The sequence below is a fragment of the Xenopus laevis genome, chromosome 8S (genome assembly GCF_017654675.1).
Source record: "Xenopus laevis strain J_2021 chromosome 8S, Xenopus_laevis_v10.1, whole genome shotgun sequence".
NCBI lineage: Eukaryota > Metazoa > Chordata > Amphibia > Anura > Pipidae > Xenopus > Xenopus laevis.
This window is the reverse complement of record NC_054386.1, coordinates 21034948-21048642: the sequence shown is the minus strand read 5'-3', so window position 1 is coordinate 21048642 and position 13695 is coordinate 21034948. Positions and strand designations below refer to the sequence as shown.

Sequence of the window (13695 nt, the reverse complement as noted above, 5' to 3'; positions counted from 1 at the left end):
ATAGGCTTACAGATTCATACGTCACCTTGCAACAGTTGCCCCTTCAGGAACTACATAAAATTGCAATGCCCATAAATATCCACTACCCTATGTATCCATACATGTTTAAATCCCCAAAAATAAAAATACTCTTTACTAATCCATATTATAAATAAATTAAAATATAGCGTGCTGTTGTAATGTAATGTATAAAGGCTGGAGTGACTGGATGTCTAATAGAACACTACTTCCTGCTTTTTAATTCTAACAAACTTCGAAATTTGATCAACCAAAATTTATTTAAGGTTTTTTTTTTTTATGGCCGAATAGGTCCGTTTTTGATCGAATTCGAATCATAGGAATCAAACTTTTTTCAAAGTCCACCAATTGACTCCAAATTATTTCTAGGAGGTCCCCCATAGGCTAAAATAGCAATTCGGTAGGTTTTAGATGGCGAATGGTTGAAGTCAAAGTTTTAAATAGAATAAATTTCGATATTCGAATTTTAGAATTTTTTTCATTTGGACTATTCCCTAGTCGAAGTACACAAAAATTAGCTTGAAATTCTAATTTTTTAATTCTAATTTTCACTTCAACCTTTTGATAAATCTGCCCCTTAAAGTTTCCATGATTTTCTAGTAGACTTAAGGTATGAAGATCCAAATTACAGAAACATCCGTTATTTGGAAAACCCCAGGTCCAGACCATTCAGGATAACCGTTCCCATACCTGGTTACTGAGATTTACTTTTAGCACAAAGCTGATTCAGGTCCAATTGATATCTGAGTGTCAGGGGGTCAAGAAGGATTATATTTCCCCTTGAAGGATAATTGGAGATTAAATGACATTTTATTTGGCTCCCACTGAATCAACTAGCAGTTAGGCATATTTTATTTGAACAAAGAGATTAAACATGATGAACGTGAGCCCTTTTTCAACATCAGTTACTATGCAACGAAGCCATATCCTGCTTATTATTCTAATTAATTGCAACTGACGGCATTTTTTATATTTCTTTTCCCACTTTAATCACTGCCTGCATCTGTTCAACAAAAGTGCTATTTACTAAATAGAAAGCACTAGGAATGCACCGAATCCACTTTTTTGGATTCGGCCGAATCCGAAACCTTATTTGCATATGCAAATTAGGGGTGGGAAGGGGAAACATTTTTTACTTCCTTGTTTTGTGACAAAAAGTCATGTGATTTCCCTCCCCACCCCTAATTTACATATGCAAATTCGGTTCGGCCAGGCAGAAGGATTCGGCCGAATCCTGCTGAAAAAGGCTGAATCCTGGATTCGGTGCATCACTAGAAACACGTTCTCAGACTGCGTCAAGTTTCTGAACTAAAGCCCAAATGAATTAGCAAGTGGAAATCGCACGTTACATAGTGAAGCTGCGCAAAAGTTATAATAAACGACAAATTGCCATTATTTTTAGAAGATGATTTAAAGACCAGCATTATTTTAAACATTACTTATCAGCATTCTCGGTCTACATTATTCATTAAACGTAGGTTTTTGTTATCATCTTATTATATATCTGCTACTGTCCCCCCTGCCCACACACACACACTCATGAAAAATATCTTCACTTGCCCCTATTTACAATTTTAATGTTACTGTAAAATCAAATATTTTCCTTCTGACAAAGGCATTTTTAGTTGACTGTTTACTGCATGCATCGTTTCTTCATGTACTGTAGAGCAGTGATCCCCAACCTGTAGCTCGTGAGCAACATGTTGCTCTCCAACCCCTTGGATGTTGCTCCCAGTGGCCTCAAGGCAGGTGCTTATTTTTGAATTCCAGGCTTGGAGACAAGTTTTGGTTGTATAAAACCAGGTGCACTGCCAAAAAGAGTTTCAATGTATGTTGACAATCCACATAGGGGCTACCAAATGGGCAATCACAGCACTTATTTGGCACCCCAAGAACATTTTTCATGTTTGTGTTGCTCCCCAACTCCTTTTACTTCTGAATGTTGCTCACGGGTTAAAATGGTTGGAGATCCCTGCTGTAGAGAGAGCTGATGTGCCACAGTACGGCTGCATTCATGAAGGTACCATGGCTTTTATTGCTCACGCTCATTTCTTATATACTAGCTAATTTATGATACATTGTAAGTCGCCCCCCCCCATGCTTCACTTAGTTGCTAACCTTTGTAATGTAAACAGTAGGTGAAAGCAAGTTTTCATATACTGGTTTTTATTATGTGTTTGTGTATGACTGCTCAACCACTTTGAGGCTTGCACATCTCTAGATAGATAGATAGATAGAGATATATAGATTTGTTGCAAAGACCCGCACACCAATGTTCTTTTCATCAAAATAGTGATTTTATTTAGTACATTAATCCTACGTTTCGGCCCACATTTGGGCCTTTTTCAAATCCTTGCAGAATGATTTTTCTGACACCTAGGGGCCCATTCACTTAGCTGGAGTGAAGGAATAGAGGAAAAAAACTTTGAATTTCGAATGTTTTTTTTGGCTACATCGACCATCGAATGGGCTACTTCGATTTCGAATCGAATGATTCGAACTAAAAATCATTAGACTATTCGACCATTCGAGAGTCGAAGTACTGTCTCTTTAAAAAAACTTCGACCCCCTAGTTCACCACCTAAAACCGACCGAGGCCAATGTTAGTCTATGGGGAAGGTCCCCATAGGCTTTCCAAGGTTTTTCTGATCGAAGGATTATCCTTCGATCGATGGATTTACATCCTTCGAATCGATCGAACGTATTGCGCTAAATCCTTTGCCTACGATGCCGAAGGATTTCAATCCGGCAGTCGAATATCGAGGGTTAATTAACCCTCGATATTCGACCCTAGGTAAATTTGCCCACTATTATTATTATTACTACTACTACACAAGACTGCAGCAACCACTTCTGTATATGTGTATTCATGGTAGTGATGGGCGAATTTATTTGGCAGGCGCAAATTTGCAGCAAATTCCCTCGATTCGCTGCCGGCAAATAAATTTGCAAAACTGCTGTGGAAATTCGCCAGTGAAAATTCAGCGGCGTCCAAAAAAATGGACACCGGTGTCCTTTTGTTTTGGACGCCGGCGCCGTTAGAGCCCATCACTAATTAGTGGCACTTCAACTTCTTACGTTACCTCTCCAGTGTTACACGACTACCAGCAGTCAGTCTCAGATAAATCAATATTTCTAGAAATAGCATTTCTTTTAAATAACTCCATTATATTCAAAATTACACACAACTGTCGAAGCACCACTATACTGTTACTTTAAGAGTAATATAGTTGGTCACTCAGGCTTGGGAGAGGTTTAGTCGCATATATGATTAACTTCACAGAAGGGTTCTAAGTAAAAACGAACAAACATTTCATTAGGAGGTAAAAGCTAAAGGTTAAATGTAATTTAACCTTAACCTTTATTGTTTACCACAAAGAAATTATTATTTTTTGTAAGACTAACCAATTGGTCCAACTGGACCACCCACGACCCCCTCCTGCACGAAATGGACCGCCCCAGACCCCCGTCCGGCGCTGAAAGATGAGTGCCGTGGGGGGCGGCAATATGAAGGCCGTCTCAGGCGGCAAATTGTACAAGATCGCACCTGAGTCTACTAGAAAATCATGAAAACATTAAATAAACCCAAAATGCTGGTTTTGCTTCCAATAAAGATTATTCATTTTATCATAGTTTGGACCAAGAACAAGGTACTATTGTATTATTACAGAAGAGAATAAGGAAATCATTTTTTAAAATTTGGATTTTTTTTGTATAAAATGGAATCTATGGAAGACGGTCTTTCCATAAATCAGAGCTTTCTGGATAACAGGTTTCGGATTACAGATCCCATACCTGTTCCATGAAAAAACCTGCCAAATGTTTCATAGCCTAGTTGTACAGTAAGTTATGATAGATTTATTATTTTGCTGTGCTTTTGTACAATTCCATTCCAGTAAAAAAATGTAATCCTTTTATTTCTTCATACCTCATTAGCTTAGCAGTATATGTCCTTTTATCACCAAATCACATGTGATAAGGATTTAAATACCTTGCAAGCAACCCCTTGGAAAATATCTTTACAAATAAGCTGAAGATCTAGATATATTATTCATGGCGATGCCAGGAGCACTTGAAGGCCCATCTCACTGTGAATGATGGAATCAGCTTATTTACCAGGGAACAACAGGCTTAGTTTCCTTCATGATTAACTCATGAGCTTATCACCCTTAATTATGAAAAGTGATAGATGATTTAAAGTAAAACGACTGCAGAACTGCCAAATTTCTTTTTCTATTATTTGGCATTACAATTAGCATACATACATTGGTGGTTAGCCCAGGACCAGGACAATCCAAATGTTATACTGCAGGCACACCCAGTATGAAATTGTCCCTTCTGGAAACTAAGAGACTGCCCAATCCTACCACCAGGCATGATAGTACCCCAGCAGGCCTGGCAAACTACCATGAAGATGGCTGAGATCAACCCCCCTCTCTTGTTCCCTCGCCTTCCCTTGTGGAACAATTCATATCTAAAACATTTTCTCAATGCAGAGGCAGTAGAATTCTGGGCTCCCAGGAAACTTAAATATCTGAGAGATCTAATATGTGATTCCTTATTTGTGGATAAAGCAAAGCTAGAAATCCCTACGGTACCCATGTTTAGATATTTGCAGTTTAGGCATATATTTAACTCACAGCTCAGTAAACTAACAGCAAATTTGTCAGAACCTATAATCTCTTATCTATACCAAGAGCATCCCTCTAAAGTAATCGCACACTTATAGGCTAACTATATGTCTACAATCCCCTTACTGTTTCAGACAGCGTATGATACTTGGAGATTGGAACTACTAGCACTTAAAGGAGAATTCAACCCTAACGTAATAAAAACCCTCCCTACCCTACATAAACCCCCCTCCGTCCTTCTCCCGGCCAAAGTGTTACCCAGGGCAAATGCCCCTAACATTTTACTTACCCCTCGGTGCAGATTCAGGCATCGGAGTTCACGGGCGCCATCTTCTTCTCTTCGGAAATCTTTGGAAATCTTCGGAATGAGACCGGAGTGGCGGCGCATGCGCAGTTGGAGCAATTTTGCTTTTCGCCACAAATGCGCATGCAACGAAAATTACCGAATCGCCAGTCTCATTCCGAAAATTGCCGAAGTGGCTGGAGATGGAGCCCTTGAACTCCGATGCCTGGCTTGTCTAAATGAGCATTTGCATACAACAAGCGATTCTGTTTGTGGTGTGAGTGCAGAAAGGGCTTCTTTCTCATCATCCTGCCATACACATGTTCTTTGTGCAAATGTTCAGATACACCATCTGCAGTGAGATGTTCTTGCAGGTCTTTGGAGGTGATCGTTGGGTTGTCTGTAACCATTCTCACAATCCTCTGTGTATGCCAGTCCTGTATTTTTCTTGGCCTGCCAGATCTGGGTTTTATCTGCTACTTTTTGTTCAGTTCACACTTGATAAAGAGCTATGCTCGAAACATGCAGTGTTAAATAAAAAGCACAACTTTTGCAGCAGATTTCTGCGTTTGATTGGAGTTCATTACCAACTACTTTATTGTATATCCTGGCTTTGATAGACGGAAGCGACAGTAATTGAACTGACTATTTGGATCCCTTGTTGAAACAAATAACCAGTCCTCTATTCACAGGACAAGAGGCCTTCATTCTAATGGAAAGCTGATAAAGGGCCAGATTCAATTCAGCGAGTAAAAGTTATCTCATGGTTTATCACTTGAAAACTCATGGACAATATTCAATTTGAGGACGAAAAACTTTTCTCCTAATTCAGTTCCAGTTTTGTTCCCATAGACTTCAATATGGTTTTCACGTGATAAACCGTGAGATAAGTTTCTTTGAATTGAATTGCATTTCAATTTGAATCTTGTCCATGAGTTTTAGGGCAGAGACAAATGTTCAGATTCAGGGAGATTTAGTCGCCAAAGTATCAATATGGTTAAATACAGTAAAAAAATAACTTTTCTGGTATACTAGATGCAATATAACACTCACAGGGCAGGGTATTGTGCAAAAACAGGTAGACACAACCATGTTTTATGTACTTTGCATCTGCCCCTTAGGTGCAGGTCCTTGTACTTTGGAATATAGTGCAATTTTCTGCATGAATACAGTGCTTTTTTATGAGGGGTTGGTGGAGTTATTTTTTAGGGGGGTGGCATTTTGCCCAACCACACCTGCATTAGCTTGGAAACACTGGGGATTCGCAGGAGATACAATAGTTTCTAAAATTTACTGTGCACCAATCCCCAATACTCCGGACCCGATGCTGAAAATTTGTGCCTGTGCACAAAGGAAGATGAGGGGACAGGGGTGATGAATGGCAGTGGCTTGGAACCTTTTTAGTTTTGATGCTTGGCGGTATTGGACCAAAACTGCTACAAAAAGTAGGAAAGAATTGCCGGAGGATGAGGATAACCTGTGAAACTGACAGAGTCTCTATCTTGCTGTGCCAGAGAAGATTCCAGGACCAGAATGTCAATGGGATTGATTTACTAACATGGGTGCAAAAGTACACCCACTAACACTAATGATCCATGCTTTCAAGGCTGTCGCTTAAGCTCCTTATCTTTTGATCCGGTTAGGTATGCCAGTTGTACAGCACATGCTCAGTGCAGTCTAGGCTGCAGCTGAGAAGGGAATCATCTACACCAGGGATGCCCATACTTTATTAATGTGAGGTCTATTTTTTAGTGATGTTGTCCCATTATGATCTACATCCATACTTTCCATGGAAAATATTACTTTAAGAAGAACTCAACTCCCCATTAATAAAACCCCCTACCATACATAGTCCCACCTCCCTGCTTCCCCCGCATAGGTGATAACACCTGTAATTGCCCCTACTCCATTACTCACCTATCTGAGCAGAGTAAGTGCAGCAGAGCTCATGTGCACCATCTTCCAGCTCTTCTGTATTCTTCAGGGAAGCAAGCGCCATATTGGCGCATGCGCAGTTGGACCAGTCTTCTGATTCGTAGCAACTGCGCACACACCAAAAGTGCCAGAAATTGCCAAACGGAAGGAAAAGGACACAAAGAATACCGAAGAGCCAGAAAATGGTGCCCATGAGCTCCACCACGCTTACTCTGCTCAGATATGTGAGTTATGAATTAGGGACTTACAGGTGTTCTGTTCTTTGGCACCTATGTGGGGGAAGCACTGAGGGGGGGCGGGCACACTGGCAATCTGTGGGTTCTGGTAAATGCCAGAGGGGCTGCCATAGAAACTCACTATTTAGTGGGCTTGTTGAGGGCTGTTTGGGCCTTTATGTACTTGAAATGGCAGGGCCTATTTTGACTCCCAGTCCAGACCTGGAGGGAGACTATGTAGTGTAGGGGTTTTTATTAGTGGGGGGTTGAGTTCTTCTTTAAATAGATAAGCTGTTTGTTAACAGTGTCTTGAGATCTACTTATCATCAAATAAAGGTCTATTGGTAGATCCCGATCAAGCTTTTTGCCACCCCTGATCTACACAGTAAAGGCACAGTAAAGTTGCTGTTTGGATTTGGGCAGGGAATGGACCTAGGAAAGCAAGTCTTTGGCACAGAGACAGCTGGGAAAGTTGTGATAGTGAGTAGGTGGTACAGTAGTTATGGCGGGATCAGAGGTCACACACTATGTCTTGAGGTGAGAATAGCTGGCCATAGATGCAAAGATCCGATTGTATGAATCGAGGATTCATAATGGATCCAAATCGAGTCCCAACATTTTTCATCCGGCGGAGATCGATCTTTTGTCGATTGGCCAGGTTAAAAGATTTCTGTCGGCTGCTAATTTCTCTGCCTGTATTGCCGATCGTATGATTTCCAGTGGGTGACTGTCACCAGCTTTGTAGGACATAACTTTCTCGTATGATTGCTGTCAGGGGCAGAACTGTTAACCTGTGCAGAAGCAAGAAAGCCACGGAGCAGAGGCTGTGCTTGGCTGCACTGATTGTCATGTTCAGGAGCATGTTGGTGGGAGTGTGTGTGGGAGGAGGAGGAGGAGGAGGAGGAAGGCGCCCCCCTGCCTGGGATGAGAGCAGTGTGTGTGTGCACCAGAGGAATAGTGAGTGTCACTGACACTAAGCCGAGCCTGGGCAATGCTGTGTGGGACTTTGCGTTACACCTTGCGCTCAGCTGCCTCCGGCTGTCCCAGGATATTGCCCTGAAGCCCTTTGCCGCTCTTTTATTCGTGCGTGAGGTAATATCTGGCTGAAACATGAGGGATACAGCAGGTGCCGGCATGTGCACCCAAAACGGGACAAAGCCTCTCAGATTTGTGAAGAGAAAGAGAAGAGAGAGGATGCTGCAACAGGGAGCCTTCATCTGCTCCCTTTTGTTTGTTGTGTGGTGCATCTCCCGCCTGCTCCAGAGCACAGGTACATTCCTCCCTCCTTTAACTGAACCTCTTACCTGATCCTCTCAGCCTGGGCTCACTGGTCTCTTAACATGGGCTCACTGGGCTCTTAGCATGGGATCACTGGTCTCTTAGCATGGGCTCACTGGTCTCTTAGCATGGGCTCACTGGTCTCTCAGCATGGGCTCACTGGTCTCTTAGCATGGGCTCACTGGTCTCTTAGCATGGGCTCACTGGTCTCTCAGCATGGGCTCACTGGTCTCTTAGCATGGGCTCACTGGGCTCCTAGTATGGGCTCACTGGTCTCAGCATAGGCTCACTGGTCTCCTAGCATGGGCTCACTGGGCTCCTAGTATGGGCTCACTGGTCTCTCAGCATAGGCTCACTGGTCTCCTAGCATGGGCTCACTGGTCTCTCAGCATAGGCTCACTGGTCTCCTAGCATGAGCTCGCTGGTCTCCTAGCATGAGCTCACTGGTCTCTCAGCATGGACTCACTGGGCTCTTAGCATGGGCTCACTGGTCTCTCAGCATGGACTCACTGGTCTCTCAGCATGGGCTCACTTGTCTCTTAGCATGAGTTCACTGGTCACTAAGCCCAGGGCTCTGGCACTCATTTAGGGAACCAGAAGGCGACTGGAGGCTGCTAGTCTGACACATACACTAGATTATCTGCCACTATAATATTCATGGCTTCAGCCTCTGCTCTTTAAAGGGAAACTATCACGAAAATGAACATTTTATATAAGCTTCAGCATACTGAAATAAGAATTTGAAATATAATCAATCAATTAAATATTCTGAACTGTTTCTGAAGTAATCAAGTTTATCTTCGCTATTCCTCTCTCAGCATTCTCTTCATTCTCTCATCATGCAGGAGTTGGGTGTCAGATATTCATTTAGATATTCAAGACAGTTAGATCCAATATATCTTATAGGGGGGCTCCTTTTGCCTAGAAGATGTATTAGAGCTTACTCTATTAAAATAACCAGACATCATGTCTTTCTACATGCAGAATTTGTGCAAAAGGCAGTTATTTTGTTAGATTTTGTTTGAACTGGAATCAGTTATTTGAGTGAGCTCTAATTCATCTGCTCGAAAGGAAGCCCCCCCCCTATAAAATATATTGGATCTAACTGTCAATGATTATCTGACACTTGCTGCATTAAGAGAGAATGAAGAAAAACAGATGCTGAGAGACGGATAGTGAAGATAAACTTGATTATTTGAGAAACAATACAGAATAGTTAATTAGTTGTATTTACAATGTTTCTTATTTCAATATGCTGAAGCTTATATTAAATTTTCATTTTCGCAATAGTTCCCCTTTAATATAAGCAGTACTTGTCTGGCTCCCAAACATGACTTGTTTAATACAGTTCTCAAATTCACTATTGGCAACTGTGACCAAGAGGAGCTGCTCTCCATGAGGAACATCAGTTGAGACAGACATAGACATTTATAGCTAAATGGATAATACATTCAGTTTAGTCCATGGGGGAAGCTAAACCATTGGCATCCATTAAAGGGATACTGTCATGGGGAAAAAAATTTTTTTCAAAATGAATCAGTTGATAGTGATGCTCCAGCAGAATTCTGCACTGAAATCCATTTCTCAAAAGAGCAAACAGATTTTTTTATATTCAATTTTGAAATCTGACATGGGGTTAGACATATTGTCAATTTCCCAGTTGCCCCAAGTCATGTGACTTGTGCTCTGATAAACTTCAATCACTCTTTACTGCTGTACTGCAAGTAAAGGTGGCCATACATGGAGAGATCCGCTCGTTTGGCAATGTCGTTAGAGTGATATCACCCCCCTCCCTTCCCCCCCAGCAGCCAAACAAAAGAACAATGGGAAGGTAATAAGATATCAGCTCCCTAACACTAGATAACAGCTGCCTGTAGATCTAAAAAAAAACCCATGTCTCACTGAGACACATTCAGTTACATTGAGAAGGAAAAACAGCAGCCTGCCAGAAAGCATTTCTCTCCTAAAGTGCAGGCACAAGTCACATGACCAGGGGCAGCTGGGGAATTGACAAAATGTCTAGCCCCATGTCAGATTTCAAAATTGAATATAAAGAAAATCTGTTTGCTCTTTTGAGAAATGGATTTCAGTGCAGAATTCTGCTGGAGTAGCACTATTAACTGATTCATTTTGAAAAAAACATGTTTTCCGATGACAGTATCCCTTTAAAGAACTGTTGTAAACTTACTACAGAAAACATGTATCTGAAGACCATATTTGACTAATACAGACAGTTTAGAAATAAGAGGAGAATGAAATGTAGAGAAAAGGTGAGAGAACAATTCATTTCAATAGAGGAGCCCTTCTGTTACTGTGCTAGTGAGTGTGGCAGCTATGTGCAATAATACAGGAGTGATTGGAAATTTAAAGGAGGAAATGCAGAAATAGGTGCTGAGTTGGTCTTGTCCCCCCCCCCCCCCCCCCACGTGTCTTGGGAATATACAGTAATGGAACCTGCATCACTATGTGCTAAGAAACTTGCAGACTCCATAGATGTATTTCATTAGTGCTTGCACAAGCATATTAATAATGAGTAAAATCAAATTCTAACAATAGATATTTCTTCTTATTGCTTATAAGAATTGAAAGACCCTGTATAATATTGTAAAGGTTAATAGATATTAGTGACTCCTCTCTATGCCTCACACTTAAGATCCATGCAGAGAGTTGAGGCTCAAACATAATTAAATGGCATTTGACCTTCCTGTTTTGTAATACAGATTGGGATCTCTGTAAAACCTCTCTCTGAAGTCACGGCTTGTCAATACAGACCGGGCTTTGTGGCTTCAATTCAAAAAGGAAGTCAAAGGAAAATCCATTTGTGCCAATGAGGGGAGCTGTTGTGTGCACTGCATGAATTGTATCAGATTGTTGGAAATTGCACCTTTGCATTCACTAAGAGAGTATTGCATGTAGTGGTACAATGCATGTTGCTTCCACCATGCAGCAATTGATGCATTTCCATAAATACCTGTGTGCACAATATCATTTCTGATGCAATGTTACCTCTGCCAGCTAATGAAATCTTACAAAGAAATGAACATTGGTGGTTCCTTCCTCTGATTAATGCCACATGATAAAAATGTTTCTTTGCCAGACCCAGACTTCTGTTAATTAGACAATGGAAGGATCAATTAGTGAAAGACACAAAATACTAGGGATGTCCCAGGCTGTTCTTTTCTGCTATAATGTTCACTGGCAGGAATGCTCTGAATCCAAGCTCCTGCTGGGCATTGAGCAAAAGCCCACACATTTTATAGGATTCATATTTGGGCAAATTCTTAAGGCTCCCATGCACTGGCCAATAAAAGCTGCCGACAGACAGAGTCGACAGCTAATTGGCCCGTGTGTGGGGCCATCCGACGAGCTTCCCCAATCAATATCTGGCCGAAAGTCAGGTTAGAAAAATCCCGTCGGACCACCCAGATCGGGCCCACGATCGGATCAGCCTGATATCGCCCACTTCAACATGGGCATATCGGGGAGAGATCCACGTCTATGGCCACCTTTAGTGTTCGGCAGAATTTAATCTGAATCCTTAGTCATATGACTTTAAAGTACTGGCCAACTGAATTCAACATTTATTTATATATACTGCATACTGTGGAAATTTACTCACATTTGAATATGTAAACTAGGGCTCAGATTCAATATAGCATTCCCCGGTTATTTCTGGAGGATTTGGTAAAGGTGAATCTAAAATGTATGGATCCCTATTCAAAAGATTTGGAGTAGCATTATTATATGAAGGAGGACCTTATCTTAAAATTGTGGTGACCAGCAGTTAGCCCAAAGGCCATTCAATTCCCAGTGGCAGCTCTATGCTAGTTGCACAAAAGACATTTGAGTCTTTGTTTTGCATATTGTATTGCACCAATATAACTATTAAATATATATTTTCCCCTTCCCACCCCTAATTTGCATATGCAAATTAAGATTTGGTTCAGTATTCGGACGAATGTTTCGGGAAGGATTCAGGGGTTTGGCCAAATCCAAAATAGTGGATTTGGTGCATCCCTATCTAATACATTGTGATTCTCCTGGGATTATTCCTTATTATTAACTTTGTGTCACAGTGATAGCGACGCGTTTGCGGTCGCGGCGACAAAGCGCCGCGACAGTCGCCGCGACCGGCGCAGGCGACAGTTTTGTATGGGCGCCTATGTAAAAACGCCTGTGCTAACCACACGAGGCGATGCGCTTTTCAACAGTCGCCTGAAAAAGCCTAATATTAAATGTTTTGCTAAAATGCCAATGACAGCGTAACGCTTATATATCACCCCCTTCCCCTTGAGTTTCACTTTTTAAATGCAAAAATCTGACAATTAACAGTTCAGGTAGGAAACTGATCATCTTGCCCTAGGTTAGTAGAAGAAGATTTTAACTGATATTACCATGGGCACTTATAGCATTTAGTTTCTGCTCTGTCAGGTCAGATGGATAGCTGTCTGTATGATACTTCTGTACAAATGTTTTCTAATCTGGCATTTCCATTCATTATCTGTAAACATTAAAATATACATCATATTATTTTTAAATACCTATTTTTCAGTCTAGTTTTGAGTAGGCTATTGCTTGTAATCTGAGTTAATCTGTAATATGTGATCTGAGTTTATTGATCACCAAGTGATATGTATGATGTCTGTGGTAATTAGAGTAAACTGAAAGATAGAATGCAACAGTCTCTCTGAATTGGAAGGGTAAGGGCTAAGCTGGGATAACTTATCTGCTTTAAATGTAATCACTTGTGTTACACATTACAAACTTCCATATGGGAAAATAAGCAAATATTTTGGTTTCTGTTACGTGAGCAAGGATTGGTGTATTTTCATCACACTTCTCTAGAGAGCACCAAAAAGCATTGCTTTTGATAGAAATTAGCTATTTGTGCAGATAAGACTTTCATTTATAAACCTCCCAGTTTAAGCATATGTGGTTAGGGGCTCATTCATTAAGTTCGAGTGAAGGAATAGAAGAAAAAAAACTTCGAATTTCGAAGTTTTTTTTGGCTGCTTCGACCATCGAATGGGCTACTTCAACCTTCGACTACGACTTAGACTTAGAATCGAACGATTCAGACTAAAAATAGTTCGACTATTCGACCTTTCGATAGTCGAAGTACTGTCTCTTTAAGAAAAATCTTTGACCCCCTAGTTCGCCACCTAAAAGCTACCAAACTCAATGTTGCCTAACTTTTTTTTGGTCGAAGGATAATCCTTCGATCGTTGGATTAAAATCCTTTGAATCGTTCTATCGAAGTATTTGCGCAAAATCCTTCGAAAACCCTCGATATTTGACCCTTGATGAATTTGCCCCTTAGTTTGTGACTTAGAAA

The 13695-nt window shown here is 41.0% G+C and overlaps 1 protein-coding gene across 2 annotated transcripts in view; it reads left to right on the top strand.

Annotated features, from left to right (window-relative positions):
- Positions 1 to 8007: 8007 nt before the first annotated feature.
- The window catches only part of LOC108700484 (sodium/potassium/calcium exchanger 4), an 84114-nt gene continuing 78426 nt past the window's right edge, over positions 8008 to 13695 (top strand). Inside the window, exon 1 of one of the 2 annotated variants that reach the window (XM_018233690.2) lies at positions 8008 to 8352. In XM_018233690.2, coding sequence (XP_018089179.1) covers positions 8193 to 8352 — 160 coding nt within the window. In that variant the 5' untranslated portion in view covers positions 8008 to 8192. The remainder of the gene's footprint in view (positions 8353 to 13695) is intronic. The other variant, XM_041574887.1, reaches the window with a different exon arrangement.